This window comes from Syngnathus acus, chromosome 8 (assembly GCF_901709675.1).
Source record: "Syngnathus acus chromosome 8, fSynAcu1.2, whole genome shotgun sequence".
NCBI lineage: Eukaryota > Metazoa > Chordata > Actinopteri > Syngnathiformes > Syngnathidae > Syngnathus > Syngnathus acus.
The window spans coordinates 4,516,003-4,536,648 of NC_051093.1; the positions used below are offsets into that span (position 1 = coordinate 4,516,003).

General features: G+C 46.1%; 1 protein-coding gene across 3 annotated transcripts in view; it reads left to right on the top strand.

Moving 5' to 3' along the window:
* The window catches only part of adgrl1a (adhesion G protein-coupled receptor L1a), an 81,208-nt gene that overhangs the window by 21,243 nt on the left and 39,319 nt on the right, over nucleotides 1-20,646 (top strand). For all 3 annotated transcript variants that reach the window (XM_037256690.1, XM_037256688.1, XM_037256689.1), the window contains exon 2: nucleotides 13,766-13,912. In XM_037256690.1, coding sequence (XP_037112585.1) covers nucleotides 13,843-13,912 — 70 coding nt within the window. In that variant the 5' untranslated portion in view covers nucleotides 13,766-13,842. The remainder of the gene's footprint in view (nucleotides 1-13,765; nucleotides 13,913-20,646) is intronic.

Consider the following 20,646-nt stretch of genomic DNA (forward strand, 5'->3'; position numbering starts at 1 on the left):
ATAAAACAATTCCGAGCTAAATAAGTGAAAAATCCAGGATTTGATAGTTGCTCCCGCAGCCAGCCGCACCGACATTGATTGTGATTGCAGCCTTTGAGGGCATCAGTCATAACGTCTGAGGCCGAGAGAGATGATAGATTTCGAGGGTGCGCGAGCCTGTGTGCGTCTTTTAATGAAACCAGAGCGAGAAAGGAAATTCTTATCGCACCGCTCCGGTGAGGGCAAACGTTTCTAATTATCTGCCGGTCTGGCGGCAAAGAAGAAAACACCTGGTGTCAGTGGTGCGAGCACACGCGTCCAACTATTGTACACGTGAGCGATTACTCCCACACACTTTCTCTCTCGGCGGGTCGTCTTGTGCTGACTCTTTGTTGCAGCCGCGCCTCACGCAATGCTGTGAAGTGTGTGTGTCGTCTGTGTGCGTGCCTCCTGTTCTCTTACGTAGAAGGTGATGTCGACGCCGCGGGGCACTTGTGTCCTTACCTGCATTTTTTTCTCGTCTTTGTTCTATTATTATTACGATCAAACATCGTCATACTTTGAGGGACTTTTACTTTCGATTCTGGGTTTGAATCTCAATGTTAGTATCGGTACTAAAGGTAATAAGGTATCGGCACTCTTTACGAAGATTCAAGCCTGAGTCGTGGTATCGGTGGATCCAGAGTTGCTGTTGATGTTCCCGCCTCCCCGCATGCGTGACCACGTCTACCGCATAAGAGCTTGCGTGCTCCGTAGCGTGCCGCCGCCACCGCCGCCGATGTTTGTTCTTGTCATGCCAATTGAACACGGCTTATGTCCCGGGTTTGATATTAAATCCCGACGCCGAGGGGCTAGCTTGCTTTGCTGCGCTGATCAGATAAGCGCCAGAGGGAAGGAGGGTGGATTTAAATGCTTTTAGTAATCACAATCCAAACAATCCAACCCCCCCACCCGCGCTACGTTACAATCCGCGGGGGCTCTACTCCGCATCCCAACTTGGGGATTTCCATTAATACCATTCGGGGCCTCGCTACTACTGAAAAATTTCTTCAGCAAGTACGGCGGCGGCGGCGTGGCCGACCTGCTATATTCGACAAGTCGCTCAAGGCGTGATGAAATATTCACAAGGTTGAGTGTTACGGCGTTATGTGGCGCTGGGAAGCTTTTTAAGGTCAACCTTCACCGAAAAAAAGTCTCACTTGCCGAGCTTGTCCTCTTTCCCCTCTGCTGATCTCGCATGGAAGGGGAGGGCGGCGGTTGTGACAGTCGCTATTCTCCTGTGACTTCCTTCTGTGTGTCACCAACTCATACGCCCCACCCTCCCCCTCGCTAAGGGCGTGAAAGTTGGAAGAGTTTCCACAGAGACGGTCTCGGGTCGCCGTGTGTGTATTTGTGAGTCATGTGGGATTGGCGCTCGCCTTCCCTCACCCCGACTGTTTTACATTAGCGAGGCACGCGGAGGAGTCTTGCAATATTCATCACGTCGGAATTAACAGAGCTGTCAGTCACAGCGGTTAGCGCGTGTCCTCCAGCCCTTCTCACGTCGCATCCTGGGCCGCCGCCATCTTCTCCCGCTTCCAACGCTAAACTGGTTCATTTAATCGCGACACTTTGTCACTTTCGAATGAATGTGGAGAATCTAAAATAGCGAGGTCGATTGCCACTGGAGTACTTTTAATAAAACAAGTATAGTGACAGTGGATTCTTTGGAAATCATAATGTCCCGTTACTAGCGAGTTAGTTCGGGCACGTTTTCCATGAAATTCTTTTCCTTCCAAAACACGGTGTGACAATCTGCGGGGCGGCACGGGGCGATAATGAAACTTCCTCCCGTCGCCTTCATTAGGGATAATCTCACTTTGGAAGACGCCACGGAAACAGCGAGAAACCCCGACACCTTCCTACCTTTATCTCACTTCCTCCCGTCGTTTTTCACACCTCGGAACTTTGCGGGTTAGCGGCGGGTCAAGGCGAAGGCGGGTCTGAAGGGGTCTCCTGCGGGCATCTAATTGAGCGCTGTCTAGTTAATTGTTTGTGCGTGGGAGGGGGAGCAATCAATCTGTTTTTTTTTACTGCCATCACTTGAGGGGACGTGGTGGGTGGCGTCGGGGAAAAGGGGGCGGCTGACAATGAAGTTGGCAGACGCTCGAGACGCAACACGCAGCAGCTTTGCCAAATCCTGCCTCGCAGACACACACACACACACACGTGTAGACCCTGGTCCTGCCAAAACACCACGGCCAGACGCTCCTGGGAGGGCTCGGTGAGTCGGCCCCGAGTCAGAGGCCAACTATCGATCGGAGGCGGCAACGTGAGAGCGGCTCGGGTCATGCGGGGCCGGCAGGCAGACAGATGAGAATGCCGACAACGAAGACCCCCCCCCCCCACTTCACTGCTCATCCTCACCCTTTGCAACACACAGCCGCCTCTTTATACATTTATTTTTTTATTTTTCATAACTGACTGTCTCTGCTCACAAAAGGATCAGCGAGCCGCATTTGACACATCAATGGCAACCCGAAATGAATCCTGACTAATGGTATCTAATTGTCGTCTTCATCTTTTCATCTGGATCCACTGGTTCAGATTATTACGCGCTTAATATATAATATATATAATTAATGTGAGGCGCGCAACTGGCGTGACAATTAACATATTAATGGCGTCTATGAATAATAATACCATTTGCATATTGGGCTAATCAGCTCATTTGCATGTGTTTGCTTGTCTTTAAGGCTGTTTCGCTCCACGACGAAGTGTTGCAAGTCAGTGAGAGCTGATTTGCATTGTAAATCTGTCGTCCCCCCCCTTCCCCCTGCGGAGAGTGCCAGAGAGGTTCCTGTGTGGTTTTCAGAGTGGGGAATTTCGCAGCAAAAACTCACCTGAATAATTTAGTCCTGCTTTTAAGGGGATCATACGCGCTCGTGATCTCATTTGCCCGCCTACCACCAGCGTATTTTCGAAAAATGTTGCCATTATTGAGCCGGAGATCTAATGACCAAATATGGATATAAAAAAAAGAACTTATTTGGTGGAATGTGAGCTCGGACTATTCTTCCAACCGTGAGGTCTTGTGGGGTCCTTCCACTTTTTTTCTGCACTCGTCTAGCGACCTTTTTATAAGCGAACAATGGCCGACCGGGCCGAGCGATTCAGAGTGACCAGACGCCTGAGACTCGCGGGATAAAGGCGGAGAAAGGTCACTTGAAACGGGAGGATCCGCAGAGACCGCCGCTGTGTCCGTGTACTCGGCCCTCCAGAGACGGGAGACCGAACGGCAGATGAATGCCCACTCATTGGAAACTGTTTGAAAAAAATAGTGTGCTTGTAAAAAGAGAGCTGTAGCTTTTGTGGAACTATTGTCATTGTACGTACACCTGATAACACATAAAGGTTTGTTGAAAAGCATGTAGGGCAAAGCCGTGGGCTCATTTGGAAAGAAATAGAATCGTGTCGCAAGCTAAAGCTAGCCCATTCGCCTCTAATTGTCATAACAGCAGCAGCCGGACAACAAAATGGCGGCGGGGAGCAAAGGCAGCAATACAAAGTGTAATTTTATCACCAGATCATTAAATCCAATAATGAGCCAACACCAACTATGTTCTAATCAGAATTTAGACGACACTTTTTAGAAAATCGCTGATGCCAATATAGCTAATATAGTGGTGATATATTCAATTTTCAAAATATGTCTTCACATGAAAATAGGTCCTTTATAAAAAAAATAATACTAATTAATAATTTTATAATCGAGTTATCAAGGGAATAATTTTAAATTGTGTTGAAAAAATGTACATTTTTTGCTCCCTGCGCGGTTGGAAGAAGCTCACAGCTCGTAACTAGCCGTTATCGTAAGCCGTTAGTTGGCGTGCTTGTAAGTCCGCTTGTAAACATTTTAAAGCATTGATTGATGGAGCTCTGTTGTTGAATCCGTCCAATCTTGTCAGTCGTTTGTAGTCTTTTTTTTTTTTTTTTTCATATGCCGTCAAACGCTTTTTATCTTGGCCCCAATTAAAACAATAATTTCTCCTTGGACGCTGACAAAAAGCTCGTGTTTTCGGCAAGGCTTGTGTTCTCTAGCGTGTGTTCCCCAAGTCAAGCGACTTTGGTCAGGCGGACCCTCTGGATCCTCTCCAGGCGCCGATGGCTGTTCACCTGGCTCGGCGTTTGGCTTTGGTAATTAACAGAAGCAAGCAGTGGAAAGTCCCACCTGTTCCTGCCTGACTAACCCGAAGCCTCCAACCACCCGGCTCGAGCTCCCCTTTGATAATCCGAGCGCCCCGACTCGTGGGACCTAACGGCACTCAAGTGTGCACTTGTGCTGATTTACCATCCGAAAAAAAATAGAACAGGAGGAGCATTAGCAAGAGATGAAGACAAAGGAAAGACTTGCCCTTGCATGATGTATTGTAGTAATTACCTCCTCCAAGGACGAGACGTTATATATTTTTTCTGAGATCATGCACCAATTTGGATTTCGTAAGATATCAATTACTGCTGTACTTATTGTTCAATCGAATCATTTTGACTCCTCTAGTTCAAACTTTGACTCAGGGCCTCCCGTGTGAAGTTTAGCTCCTTGCAACCATAATGAGGACAATGCTATTGCTAATCGACTGATATATGGTTGAATGACAGGAGACATCTGTTTTATATATGCCTGGCCCGAGGCTCTGATGTGAAAATATTTATTTTTCCAAATGCCAGTCGAGTTTGGGGGATTCCAAATATTTTAGCCTTGGCAGTTATTTTACCTTCCGAGCTTGAAGGCCGCTACCACGAAGCCGCTGTATGTAGGCCAAAGTCGGCGCACCTTCAACTCTCGTCTCGTCGCATATGTGCGTGCTTGACCGAGGTAGACGAGAGAGGAGGTAGGCGAGTGACAGGCGCGTTTTGGAAATTGGGACGTGGCAGCCGGGCCTGCTGTGTCAGGATCTCCCGATGACCACTCGGCCCATCCCGGAGCCGGGGAACCTTGGCAGGCAGATTGGGGTCACTACCATCCGATTGGATACATCACAAAAGGCACACCGTTGCACAATGCTTCACGTTCCCTTGTTTTATTTATGAAACGACGCTTCGTGACAAAAGTTACTCCAAAGCACTTTGAATTTGGGACCGTGTTCTTTTTTCTGATGTAGAAACCAGAATCCAAAAATGAATAGTATCAACAAGCCTTCTAATGTGACAAATGGAGTTGCGGAGCCCCCGACTGCATTATCCACAATGTGTGCATCTCCGCAAAACATCTTAACACGCCGCGTGTAATCAAACCTCGTGAATAACAGCAGACGGGCACCGAGCTTCAAAGGAGCCGCGGAAAGTTGGGTTGCCTTGCGAAAATGGCCCTAAATTAGGATCTTTACAGTCAAGGCCTGTCTTGTTGGGGGGCGCGGGGGGAGTACGCCGCGTTGATAAGCCCCAGTGCGCTCGTTGTCGGCCTAATTTATGTACGCGCACATTAAAGGCTGGAAGCTGCCCGAGCCGGAGTTACGAGTGCAAACTCGACTACGCCCGTGTGGGTCATTTACATGCGAGCGTGAAGGGAGTGGCACCGACACACAGCAAGTTCGATAACGATATTGTAGATTATTTTGTGATGTGATACCTGAGGTGGATTAAGTCCCCACGAGTCTACCTGACAAATAACTTGAAATGACGTCCCATCGGCTGCTGTCCAAGTGGCCCGCTGAAGATGTGACAGAATAACGAGATGAAGTTCTCAATGACACAAAAGATGGATACTTCCATTGTGCGGCGTGTGGAAGGGATGAAAAGAAACCCCAGCCTATTTTTAAATGTCACTCTCTCTTTTTTATGTTCTGGATCCCTGCTCTACTTTGTGCCACACATCTAAAGTGGGTCAACATCACATGTGGCACCCCTGTGGGCTGCTCTGTGTGCATATGAGAACGCGTGTGCGTGTCTGTGACAATCAACTCACGATCATGTGTTCATTTCCTGAACACACACACAGACACACTCAGTTACAGCTTGTCTTTAGTTTACGAGCGATTCCCAAAGGTGACTCAACAATTATGAATCCATTTCATTTAATCACCTTTTATCTTGGCCAGTTAGGAGTGAACACGCGTTATCTGCGAAGGGGTTTAACTCTATTGAGACCCTTTTTAATGGAAAGTGATCTATGGATGGGCTGCCGTAAAGTTCACATTAAAAGTCACCGATAACATTCGAGTCAATGCGCTTCGTTCTTGAGCTAATCTGGCAGTGAAGGACAGAAGGAAAAAAAAAATGCATAAAAGTTTGTGTAGCCAGCAGAGGCAGTAGAAATTATCGTGAATCAACACAACAATAATTCAGTCTATGTCCCGATAAAAAAATGATAAAACCCCTTCCATTGAGATTGAAATTGTGTAATGAAAATGTGTTTCCCTAAAATGTCTTCTAAGTATGTTCAATTCTTTACATTTCACTAAACTGGCAAAAAAAAAAAAACGTGTCATATTTATGTGCGTATGGTATTCCACAGGGTTCTATGTTGGGGCCCCTGCTATGAAAGTTATATTTCGTTTCACTGCTGTTATGTGGCTAGGGCGACAAATTCAATAGATTCTCCCTTCTTAATCAAATATCACAGAAATGGGTTGTGTAGTCTTTGCGAAACCTTGCATACCGTTTGGCGAAAATGTGTCCCGTGGGGATGGATGGGGTGTGGGGTGCAACTCAAATCATCAAAACAATCCCTTGTGCTTTTGCCTCGGGGGAGGTTATAAGGATCGGATCAAGCAGAACCTGCCAGTCGCAGCCGCCGGATAACGCGGGAGCCGCGATCCGACCGAAGCGTAGGCGGAGTTCCATTTCATAACATTAGCATAATCACGCTATCGTCGCTGGCTCGCCGTCTTGTAAGTTATCACTCACTCTTGTTGTTTAGCCCTCACAGTTAGGGTGAATTATTCATTTGCCTCTATCGATTTGCGAGGCTGACGACATTGACGACGCAGGAAGACTGATAATTCACCCGTGTCTAATTTGACCCTGGCTGCTTTGGAACTTCCAATTTGTTGGAAATACATGTCCGTCATTCCAACCTCTATGATATCAACTCTACAGCAGGCGTTAGTGTGATAGCGCAGGTGGACCGCCGAGGTCACTTCCCGGCGGGGCGTCACGGGGCCGAGCGTTGATGGGTGACGCTCGCCGCCTCCTGTCCCAGCAGACGTAATAAGCGCTGACAAGGTCGGCGCTTGCCACGAGAGATCACAGGACCGCGCCGGAGAAGGCCGAGCCATATAGAGAAAACAATCTGACCGACTGCCGCCGCTGCCACTACGGAATATTCACACGCTTTGCAAACCTGACAACCTGTGTGCGTGTTCGCCTGAAGATCCAATTTGTCACCCTGAAAGTGACAAAAAAAATTCACACTGACGCTTTTGCCGGAATTCTGCTCGATGCAGGAAATACGATTTCCACCCCAAGTCGACACAAAAGCCATAAACTTCAACATCTGGTCTTCTTTTATTGTGCCCAATTGAATTTGGACCAATTCACCGTGGATGGCCGCTCGGTTGCTCTTTCCACAAACTTCTTTGCGAAGGTTAATGGGATGTGTAGAAAGTTCACCTTGTAAAGTGGCTTTAATTCAAGCTTAAACCTTAATAAAGTTAGCGCACCGTGACGTAAGGAGAAAGCTTCTATTTATCTCACCATTAAAGTTGGAGAGGCTACTCTTATTTAATAGTTACTTGGCATGTTCATATGATTGCATTCCTGAACAAAACTACAACGTATACAGCAGTGCAGTATGTCATCCATACGATCGTATTGGCTCCTTGTTTTTTCAAAGTGACGAATCGGTTGTCGGCACGCACGCGCGAGTGCGTGTGTGTCTCTCCGTTGAATAAAGTGAGAGGTCTCTCTTCTCCTCCTCTTTCCCTTTCGCGTTTACCTCTTTGACAACCTCACCAGTCCTGTTTGATATCCTCACACAGCTCTGCACATTCCCTTGTCTCATTTACATTCCCTTAAAGCACACGTCCATTAAAGTCGCTCCGTCCCCCCCACCATCTCGCCCCCTCATTCCCTCATGCTGCTGTCGGATAGCCGACTCGTCTTTTATTCCCTATTGCCGCAGCTTAAAAAAAAAAAGATTCAAATATGCATGTAGTGTTAGTACGTGGCAAAAACAAGGGATTTCACCGATTGTTGTCTTTCGTGGCAGAATATTTATTCTATTTCTGCGAGTGTTGTGAGTCTACGTGTTGCTCCACCTTTTGTGTTCAAATTTCAGTTGCTTAATTAAAGTGGTGCAACAGCATAGTGATGCTAATGCTAATATAAGACAACAAGCTAACAATTACGTTGTTGTCTTATGTTAGCATTGTTAGCGGACTCTAAATCAAAGCTATTTGGCTAACACAAGGTGCAAGTCTGTTTATTTTTTTTTCGTCTTTAATTTGTCAGTAAACTCCAACTGACTGTGCAAAGAAACAGCTTGAAGCCTTGATAATTTTGTTTTCAACAATGACTAATTCTACCTGACAGACTGCTGCTTACTGTGAGTTGCTTGAGTTCAGGATCTCAAATCACAACAAAATGGCCTCCAGTGATGTAATTTGCCCAATCAGTATTCAACCCTTTACAAGCCTTTAAAGCCCTCGTTTATTGAAGTCTGTCTGTTCTTTCACTCCTCGCTGCCTCACGCCGCTGCCAGATCGCCGACTCGGAGGGAGTCTTATATTCCCGGTCGACGCCGCAGCCTCTCCTCGCCGCTCACGACTCGGTAATCAAACACACGAGTCCTCATACGCGGGCCATTACAAGAGCGCGGATGTTCCGTCTACACGGGGCCCAGCTTGATGGTGTCATTATATAAACAGCCTTGACTAACACATTCGAGTAAAATGGAGACGCGTTAGGATGGTCTGACCCCCCTCAAACTTGCCAGATGAGCGGCATTATCCGTCCAGGCGATTGGTTCTCGCCGCCGAGTGTCAATGCAAATGTAAAAGAATCGGTTTGTTTTGAAGCAACGATATCTAATGCTATTATGTTGCCTTTGCTAGCGATAGCGTCATCGAAAAGGATTTGGGAGATTAGAGATATGGACCCGACGGGAAGATAACAGAAAAAGGGCGGGGGGAGACAGGAGGGTGCCGCTTTATATGAGATGCTATCATATTCTATGCGGTGGTATTGATTCAGGCTTTCTACTGCAGCTGTCCACTGTACAGATGGAGGATTTGAAAGGGGAGGGGTTACACAATAGTGCTTCCTTTTTTAAAGTTTAAGGGTGCATACAACTTCGACTCCAATGCTTTGGCCCAATTTACGATAAGCGCTGCTAATTTGGTAGTTTTGTTTTGTAGCTGAACTATAATGGCCTTGGAACTTTAGATCAAAATAACTTCAGTAGCAGAAACGTTTCAGGTCCCATAAGCAGAAGCTGCATTAAAGTTCGGTTGCGAGGACTAAAAGATTCCCTGAATCAAAAGTATGTGGCCTTCCGCACTAAGGTGGGGAAAACGGCGCTTTATTGCTTTAGTGTGATAGTCATTTTTTTGGTTTCGTTTTCTTGGTAGAGCTTATTAAAACATTAAAACACATTCACAGTTAGATACCAGCATGCTTGTTTTTAATACCAGATTTTGAAAGACTTTGCAAAGTGAATTCAGAGATTTGTTTCTTTTTCGTTTTCTGAATTTTTTTTTCTCTTCACCTTAATCCGTGCTCAGTGACACACTTTGTGGTCTGGCAATGAGCCTCCTTCGCTCACTAAATAATTTCTACCATCGCGCATGCAATTTGCCAGCTTGGTATGCCTGTTAGCTAGCTTGCTAGCTGGTAGCTAGCTGCCCATATTAAGCTGATACATTTTTTCTTTATGTACGTTGTTAGTCAAAGCTTCCTTCTATTTCCTTGGTTTGTTTCCAGGTTTGTTTACATTTCTCTCATTTTACAGGGACTCACGGTAAATGTTTAATCTGGCACCATATTAATTTGCATGTTCATGTTGTGGTCCAAATAATCCTTGCGTCTGTTGTGCCAAGAAATTCTGCATTCTTCTCTCTAATGTCAAAAGTGGGATGACAGGCAAACTTTTATCCTCCTGCTAACCGCCGCCTGCCATCGACCAAAACAAAGGCCGATGATAATTGGATTTTCTTGGCGGAGTTTATGAAACCATTAAATCAAATTGGCGTCAGACGTCAACTTTTTGACAGCCGACACTCGACGAGACCGGATGGCCTCGCTTGGAGTGGTGATGAGGATTACCGCATCACTCAGACGATTATATCCGTTTAAGAAAGTGATTAGTTTTATGGCTAAGGTGTAATTAATGCTTTCCTTTCTGCTTTTATTGCACCACCTCCTTGTATTGCTCCCTGTAGTCCAAAGGCGGGTCGGTGGAAGGGGGTGGGGCTCGGGGTTGAGTACAAATTGTGACAAAGTTTCAGCAGCGATGCGTCACGGGCAGAATTAAAGCCCCCTCGGCGACGTGTACCTCTTCTGTCATCCTCAGCGGTCCCATCAAACTGCGATAATCGTCGCCGTGTCTGAAAATAAAAAAAGAGAATTGTGTCTCCGTCTTGATTTATTCCAATTTGCGTCCGAATCGCCGCATTATTTTTCGCCGTGATTACTAATATTTCATGCGGCACCGCTCTGTGATTTGTAAGGAAAAAGTGATTGTGCCGTTTGCTCGCCGCCTGTTGCTAGGAACCAAATCATTGCCTCCCTTTTTACTGTCATCTTTGGCACAAACAGGAAATGGAAAAGACGTGATGGAAACATTCGGGGTGACCGCCGGGCTAATCTGTCGACTATTTCCTAAACAAATGCGTTTCCACGTTTTCGTTCCACTTGCCACTTTGCCTCCCTCAGGTCTTCGTTCACGCCGAGACAGAGCCGGTCTTGAAATGTGTTGAGATGCCGGCGGGCTTTGTGTGCGCGACGTCTTTGGCACCCCTAAATTGTGAAACCCAAACTGCAATCAGCAGCAGTGCGCAGGAGAAATGACTGACACACTCTTAAATTTTTTTTAGCGCCTAACGTCGTTTGCTTTTGTCCACGCAGCCTGTCCGTCCGTCTCTCCGTAGCTCAAAGACCCCAAGCCGAACTTCACCGGATTTTCCTCATTGTTCAGCAAAACGCTTCGACGCGAGCCCTTTGTTCCTTTTCCATTCGCGTCGGGTAATGTTCCGAAAAGCTTCTTCTTTTTTTGTGTGATGGAAAAATGGCCCTCGTCAGCCGCCCTGCATTAAGAGACACCCTGTTCTGGATGGAAAGCAAACTGATCTTAATGATCGCGGTGATTATCAAAATGATCCAGCGCAAGAGGATAATGAGGCTATTTGCTTTGGATCAAGGCCACCCCACCCGCAAATGAAGAGCGGCTGGCGGGCGGGCGGCGGGAAAAAAGATAACGCCGGCCGGTCGGCGATGCCACTGACACTTTCCGTCTCCTCGCCTGCGAACGTTCCCGATGGCGGCGTGAAATCGCTCATCTTGTGGCCAGTGCTCTCGTGGGGATGTCGTGTTTTCTGCTCTATTAAAATAGCGCCGCATGCATTCTGGGGCCAAAGGTCAGTGTGCGGCCTCGGGCTCATTGTATCTCGCTACATTGGAAGTTGGTTCAGATGCACGCAGACGTAGGCTGTTTTTTTTTTTTATCTCCTTTGAGACTTGTTTTTCCTATAAAATAAAGTAAATCATTTGATTAATAAAATATATATATATAATTATATTTCATATTATATCGTCATATTATTTATATAATTATATTATAATTTCCTGTCAAATAAAATATAAAAAATTATTTAATCAATTCCATTTTCGAACCCAGTTTATAGTGCACTAAAATGGTATTTTCCGCCAGAAGAAAACATTTTTCCAGAATGCTTTTCACCGAAACAAATCTCCCCCGGTTCATTTGTCCGAGAAAAACACTTCCTGAGCTCATTTGTTGCTGGCTTTCTTGCGTTTGCTATTAACTGGGCTTGCCCTCCTTTTCTCTGCTTTCCTCGTCCTGTCGCGCCGTTGTTTCCCGCAATCCGTCATTCCTTCCTACTACATTAAAAGCGCACCTTGCTCACTTTCCTGCTTTTTTGGGTCACAAAATAGAAACCATTTTTCCACCTCGCACTTTTCCCTCCATCGCTGTCATTATGACCTCCCTCCCTACTCTCCTCATCTACTGAGGCCACAGGAGAGCTATTGTCCAAAGGTACAGACTGAAGCAGTTACCAAGGAGAGAGGGGGGGAAGACTGATTTTTCTTATTAAGAGCTCAAAAGTTTAAGAGAGGAAAAGAAACAAGGGGCCTTGGCTCGACGGGGTACGGCCGATTTCTGAGCGTTAAATTGCAGAGAGGAGGGGAGCCGCCATCCTCGGGCACATCTATTACCAGTTATTACTGTCTCTTTACTCTTGTTTTTCCTCTTGTCTTCACTCCCTCCGGGCTTGTCCTTTTCTTTCGGCTGCTGGTCAACCTCGCCGCCGACACAAACACCTGATTTAAAGCCTGAACACACGTCGAGTACGTTCGGAAAGATGCGGCTTCCGTCTCCCGTTTTTTTCCCCCCTTCCTCGCCCTCTTCATTGCATCGGTGCTCGTCGCCGGCACACTAATCCGCCCGGCGACACCCAGCAGGTCGCAGCTTTGGGCCGGGCAGTGCCACCGGGGAGATGGGTAAATATCAGAGAAGGTCAGCGCCAGGAGGGGTGCGAGGAAGAGGAAGAGGAGGGAAAGCCAAATGAGGGATGATGAAGGGATGGCAGAGCGATGAGCACATGGCAACTTGAAACCAAATAAAACCGGCTAATTCCCGAAAATATTGAAGGTCTTTTCTGTCGGCTATTTTAGTTTTTTAGTTCTGTTTTGTTGGTTTGTCAATTCATTAATTATTGATCGAGAGGTGACTTTCAGGGGTGTCAAACTCGTCTTTTTCGCGGGCCGCATTGTAGTCATAGCTTCTTTCGAAGGGCCATTATGACTGTCAACCCAAATAAATGTATGAGCACCTCATATTATATACAGTAAAAGCTACAAAACAAACTGACAAATAACTCGTTTTCAAATCAGATGAGTAAAAACTGGTCAAATTAAAAAAAAAAAAAAAAGATATTAAAAGTGAAGACAATTTGCAATTCTAGTAATGACACACGAATTTGTCTTCGCGGGCCACATAAAATGATGTGGTGGGCCGTATCTGGCCCCCGGGCCTTGAGTTTGACACCTGTGGCACAGTATACTTGTATTAACAATTTATAAAGATGTCGGTGGCGTCCATGAAATAAACAGGATCGAGGTTGGCGGGGATGAAAGCAATCCTCCGAAATCCGTCCAATCCGGAAAAGACGAGCGGCGCAGACGGTGGCGGCGAGCTCAGCAGGAGCGAGCCTCGGCACTCACGTCTCGACTGTTTACGCTCTTTAAGCCCCCAGAGGGCCGGAGCGGGCTTTACTGTCAAAAATCAAGAGCTAAAGTTCCAGATTGTGCTTTATTTCATTAGGCAAATGAGATGTGCGAGTCCTGCGGCACTGCCGACTCACACACACAGACACACACGATGAGTATTTTTCATAGCGCACATGTTGAATATGGCCGCATTAACGGCCCCGCGACATATGTCGCATGTCTGATTCAATCAAGCATCCAATCGTAGCGGAGTGACGAACCGCTCGTGGTGACAGCTGTCGCCGCGGCGGGCCGCACGCCACCGCCTCCATCTCCATCAATCTACCTGAGCGTCGCGGCTACGCCACGCCGAGCTGTAAACCAACAACGCTGACATATTCTCTTCTCTCTTCCCTTTTAGGTTGTCCCCCAGAGAGGGTGTAAGCTGAGCCCGCCCATCGCCTTCCGCCGCTCCCCCTTCACCGACCGCCATCCATCATGGCTCTCGCAGTCTGGATTTGGTTGACGTGCGCCGTGGCTCTCAGCAACGTCGCGCCGTCCTCTCAAGGTACCTCAGAACGATTATTAGCGGTTAATACGGAAGCCGATATCAGTTGCCGTACCAAGACTGACCTGTGGGCGGCAGTCATGTTGCTGTAATACACAGCAAAGAAGAAAAAGTAGATTTGAAGGAAGCTAGGCTAAATGTTAGCTTATACACGAGTACATTTGTGTGCTTTGACATTTGCGACTTTTTCACTTCACAATAACTCATATTTTCACTCTCAACACAAAGCAAAAGAAAATTGGACCCAGCTTGTAACTTTCAAAACTAACCGGCTAATTAGAGCACGCCAAAGTACATTAAAGAGGAATAATACGGGTTTTTTTTTATAGTTGTGTGTTTATATTGCTAATTTGTTCGAAGCCACAGCTTCAGAACTGTGTGGCAGACATGCTGGTACAATCGCAAAAAAAATAAATTTGGACTCTTCTTCATAGTGCTGGCTAGCTAAGCTTGTGGGGGCTTGTGTTACATTTTGGCTGTGTTCCACAATGTTTATGTGAGGCTTCCAAAAAAGTGTCACTTGAATTTCCTCAATGAGGACCATGGTTTTTTTTTTCTCTCATGAATGGATTTTTCCCCCCCCCTTCCTTGACGTAACGGACATATTGCAAAGATGACAATGCCAGGATTCATCAGGCTCAAATTATGAAAGACAGACATACTTTTTTTCAGTCCGGCCCATAACCACATTAGGATGTTTTTGGGAATGGTCCAACACAACCCGACATCAATCAGATATTGGCCCAAAAATGAAAGAGAATCTTGATGAAAATGAATCGAGTGACACGCCAAGGCAAACGAATGCTGTAATCAAGGCGAAGAGTGGCTGAATGAAACGATGTCATTTTTTTTACTCGCCTCCTGCCGGACAGCATACTCTACATTCAATATTGTTTATTTATAAACTGCAAGCCGCATAATTCGTTGCTTCCTTGACCCACTGCGACTCGCCCCGCCATGCGTTCAGACGAAGGTTATCGCAAACGAGCATGTAATATTTACACGTGAGCCGCGCCGTGTAGCTTGTAAGCGTATCGACTTGCTGACCAGGCTAGAAAGCAAACGCGGTGCAAGCTTGTGGAGGGAGGGGGGGTCTGCGTGTGAATGTCAAAAACGTTTGCCGACGAGTCGGAGCGTGGCCGAGGTAGAGGAGCGCAATCCGTGCGTGTAATGATAGCAGATGCGCAGCTCATCGCGTGCCCTGCACCGTAATGCAATTTCATTTCATGATTGTGTGACTGCGGAAGAGCATTTTTCTTCATGTTTATTATTTTTTAGGTCATTGCAGCCGTGTCTTGATCAGAAAAGGAGTGTACAGCAAAACAGTTTTTGCTTCATTTTAATGGAAGTCGTGCTGCTCCTTCTGGTATTTGTCACACATCTAAAATCCCCAACGATTATTAACCGATTGACTCGATTCCAACCAATTCCCATCCTCCCCATGATTTTGTATTCACCGGTAAAAAATCCCATTGAGGGACATGCTTTTTCAGATTTTCAAGTTTTACATTCTAATCATTTCAAAATGCATTCCACATCCTTCCCGCATTTTTGAGACCAGCTGCACTTTCTAATGTGTGTGAGTGTACGCGATGCTTTTTCACGCCTGGCAGCAGGTGACCCGGTTAGGCAGCGTGACGCTGGAGGAGGAGGAGGAGGGGCTGCTGGGTGTCCTGCAAGTGGCCTGACACACAGACGGCAGCTCACCATCTGCTGCAACGCTCCCAGTCAGCGCCGTGCCAACTAGCCTCTGGGTGACGGACATTTAGCAAGCAGAGGGGGCGTTGGGGGGAGGGAGGGGGGGAGCGGTCGCCATGGTGCGATGCCAGTTGATGAAGCCGTAGCGGAGCTAAAGTAGGAGGGAGTGGGGCCGGGATGTAAATATTTGTTGTTTGTGCTTGTGTCAGCGGCGCGATTAGCATTCCCCGCCGTGTTCGTTGACCACCAAGTCGAGTAGCAGCCGCTTTGTTTTGGTTCTGCTCCTTTTGTGGCGTTACACACGTTCGCCCTCTGTCACATTTGCCCTTTGGCGCTGTTTTGTTCTGCAGTGGAAGCTCATTAACAGACTGCTTGGATTTCCGTATGTGACGTACGTTGAATTCTTTCATTCTAGATGCCCAACAATAAAATCTTCAACAGAAAATGTTTAAAGGGGACAATTATGGAAAATGGACTTTAGAGAGCTGTGCATACAAATCGTTGTGTCTGGAGTGGCTGCCCACTCATCAAGTGTGAAATTAACAAACTTTGGGAATCTTTTGTTCTTTGCTTATTTCTGAAATTGTGAAAATGCCAGCCGTTTTGACCCTTTCGTTACATAACATTGCGATTATTCATATGAAATCTGCGCCTACGCCAAGTTTTTTTTTTGCTGTGCGTGACTTGGCAGCTAGGTGAAGCTAGAGAACTCTTTTCAAGTGATGGCTATAATCCGAAACTCGACTGAGACGTAAGCAGAGCTGCGCTGATTTTAATTGGCTGCAAAAAGGGTGATCTGTTTTTGGCAGGAGGGTAGGAACTCCATCTTTGTTATTTTCTGCACTATCAATATGCAATAATATTTAAAATAGGGCTGGCGATTAAAACTTTTTAATCCAATGCATCAAATTATGCTAGCAAGTGATGGCGCGCGTATACCGCAGCGGCTAGCGAGGTCATGCGTCTTGCCTGTCCATATACAGCGCATTTGAGAGGGTACAAGGCATCCGGCTATGCGAGCCGACCCCTCAGACAGCATTAATAATGCATTCCTAATCAATTCAACGTGTACCCAGGCCTGAGGCGCTAGCGCAAATCTTTTCTCCACGCTAATGGACTCCGGCACACGTGTATGTAAAAAGATCCACGCTCGCCCCCGCAGCACCGTGCTGCTCATTTGGGCCGCACAGTTTTAATTAATTTATTTAATTTCCTTTTATTGCCATGACCCGAGGATCGGGAGGAGAGAGGAGGAAGAACAACAGAGATGGAATTTAGCCGAATAGGCCTTTTTGTGATGGGACGAGAACCTTTTAAGACGGCTAATGAGAACCTATTTCGGAGGCGGCAGGTTCATTGCACTTGGCTTCACCGTATAATGCGCACGCCTGCCCCTCTTGTCTCTTCAAACCTAATATTATAGCCGATTATCATTCGATAATATAGGGGTAACTCAAGCGTGACCGTAATCGGCATTTTGCTTTGAGATCAATTCAATTTGAATTAAAAAAAATAATCAACCTAGCGTCTTTTTTATATTTCATAACCAGAAACAAACAGTAAAGTTGTGTGCGGCCTAAGTGCAAGCTAGCTCCCTCCAACCTGCCCCACAAGCGTCCTAACAGAATGACACGTTACCTGACAAATGTGGAACGTACCATCGATTGTTCATGACGTCGAGCCCCCCAAACGCACACCAACCTCCCTCTGAAAGTCCATTAGGCCGGCCTAATGCGGCAAACATGGCAGGCCCGCCGCGGCGTATGTGATGGAGCCCCCCCGACGCCCCGGCTTTCATTTAGCACGCCGCTAACCTCGCCGCCGTGCGCTATTTCACGGCGGTGGCAGCACGGCCATTATAAGGCTATTTGTAAGTCATTTCGCCACATAATGCTTGTGACATGTTTCAATTTGCAAATGCGCTCACGTAGCCTCATGCGTCTTACTTGTGTTCCACGCCAGGGCGGGGACTGGCTTACTAGTTTAATCTCGTATAATATAACCGTCCTCCCCTTCTCGTCCCTGTTTTTTTTTTTTTTCTTTTCAATTACATTTTCTGTTATTCACGTGCGTCCGCATTCTATCTATGATATATGGACTCACTAGACACTTGATTAGCTACACTTGCACAGGCCTACGGGATGTCGGCATCAAAATCATGCTGTACATAAACCGACCATATTATTAGACACAACTCTACAATAGTAAATATACATTTCATCCCCTGCGCAATATGTACGACTCACAATTTGGAACCAAATTAAAAATACGCAAGTGACTAATTCTCAAACATAATGACATGTGACGATGAAAGTGTTTAGTCAAGATAAATGGTTAACAAAATAGCAGTGCTAGCTAAGATGCTAAGTTAGCATTAGCTCTGTGAACAAGCCGACGTTCGCTTCAGTTGCGATAGCGATAACGCAATAACGCGACTTATATAATGTAGAGTGTTACTGTAACACGTTTTTGCAATGTAGGAACAATTTAAAAACTAGTGGAAGTGATAAATGTACCTGTTGATTTGCTAATTCCAGGTAGCATCTAAATCCCCTCAGGTCCATTTGCTCACCTTTTGTTTTATTTTTATTTGTTGCTTGGTTATAGTTTTCAGTGATTTATTTTTATTTTTAATTGCAGTGTCCCTCCAAGTCAAACATTTCTATCCATGGCAATCCATGACCACATCTGTGGCCTTCACTTCAGTATAGAAATATACAGAAAAGTGAAAGTCAAAACAATATCCATTACTGAGCAACACACATTACTGTGGCGATCGGATTGAAATTGCAATTGCACCGACTCTCTTAATTCATAACACAATTGATTTCCTGGCAGTCGAGTAAATAACATTAAGAGAGGCGACGCCGCTAACCCCGCTATTGTTATTGTTTCTGTAGATTTCATAATTCGCTGTGGCGCCGCATTGCCTTCATATTTTTGTTCTTTGTACATTTGCGTCACTTTTGTCCATAGTTGTCGACATCTTTTGAGTAAATGTATACACGCGCACTTACTTTCATCAGTTCCTAATGCATTTCACAACTCTTAAGGCGGCGGGCTCGTTAAAAGCGCCACCGTCTGATAGAAGACTCGACCTTCCCCGGCGCACTTTCAAATTTCAAAAAAGCTTTTGTTTGCACGTAATATATTCAGCGTAGCGCACCATGTAGAAAGTGTTACACATATGTACATCTCCCTATTTTCAACTGGCACTAACAAAGCAACAAAGACGCACTTAAGTTTTATTTTAATCTTCGTGCTAATGTGTGTAAATGACAGCTTGGCGTGGGAATAATGTATAGTTGTGCATATGTTTATGGCTGACTTGACTTTAGCATACAAAAAGAAGGTAAACATCGCAGTACAAAGAAGTTACTTAGAATAGTTATGCATTAGATTAGTCGTTACTGCAAAAAAAAAAAAATGGCACAAATATATTCGAGTAGCTTGTTAGCGGCGTCACTGGTTGTCAACAACTGGAGGATCCTCTAGAAGCAAACATTTTGAGTTGAATTGGACACGGCACACTCATAATTAATTTTACAAGTTAATATTTACCTTTCTTGTGTTGTTAAAATTTCGAATGCCTCCTGGGTGTCAGATGAACCAATTCTGAACCGCAAAATCAATGCCAACGTTTGCTGAACGTTTGAAGCTTGCTAAAACATTGAGACGATTGTTTGCTTTGTGTCTGTATGTATTATTAAATGAGCAGGCTTTCGTTTGACTACTTTATTTATTCATTTATTTGGCGCTGTTCAAGTTTGAGGCACCTCGGGCTGCCAAATTTGTTATCTCGAGTTCCCGGTTGTCTCGTACTCTTATTAGCAAGAGCGGCGGCAGTCTGGTCTCTTCTTGGATGATGTATCCATTTCCTCTTTTCTCACCTCGGTCGTGACTACGTGATGATGTGACAGCTCTCGCCCAAAACACTTTCCTGTCGCCCTGTCCTCACCTTCCGGCGCTTTCCTGTAAACGCACGTCTCTCACGGTTGTCGGAGGTCCGACGCACGTGTTTTTCGCCGTCACTTACTAGCGGCCCCCGCTCCGTGCGGGGGCTTTCAAAGTCCTGGGCCGAGAGCGGCGGATCACACGGCGGGCCCGTGCTTGCCAAAGGTTAATGGACGGCCTTTGAACATGAATCGCGAGTCGGGGGAGGCGGCGGCGGCGGAGGAGCCGCGTCCTTTTTTGAAGATGACACTCTGCTCTCCCGTGTGTCCCACGTTTGTGTATGCTTCTATTTTTTTTTTTTTGGTTTCTGTGTTTACGGTATCAACGCGTGGCAATGTTTGTGTGTTTTGATGTTTGTGTTTGGATGTATGTCGGCTCGTGCACTTTGATTCAAACACTTCAAACATGGCTCGTACAAAAAGCCTGCCGGGCTGTTTGTGCTGTTGTGTGATATTTGAACACATTTACACGCGACTAGATACTACTACTACGTTGCTCTAAATTGTCTGGCACTAAGTAAATTCTCTTTTTAAAAATGGCTGGCATTGAAAGATGTTGCATGGATAGACTGAGCTGATAGAATCGTGTGGCGGACGCATCAAAAGAAGTGTGAAAGTATTAATGGATTTTCTTCCGAGTAAAATTTAATCAGGCATTTAGTTTTAAGTGAAGAAAACAGGGTTAAGTAAGACGGCAAGCAAAGATGGGAGCGTTCAACAAGCGTTATACTGCTAAGTGTCTTTTATCGGTGCCAGCGTAAATTTGAGGTCAGGAGCGCGGCGGCCATTACTGCACAGTCAAGTCGCATCCATATTGCAAAAAGGGATCGGCTTACTGGTAGACACCCGATTGCGGGAGGCCAAATATTAGCACGGTTAAGGCTTTGGCCCGCTGCCGTCTAAGGAGGTTAATTAAGTGTCTAATGCGGAGGCAGGCCCGAGCTTTGACACTCATCTTCCCTAACAGGTCTCTGGATACGATTTGCAACTCTTCGGAATGCGCGGGCATTTTTCTGACAGGGAGCCTCGCCCTCGCTCGCCTCCGCACTTTGCCTCTCGGCTGCTGGCCTCTCTTCTTTCCTA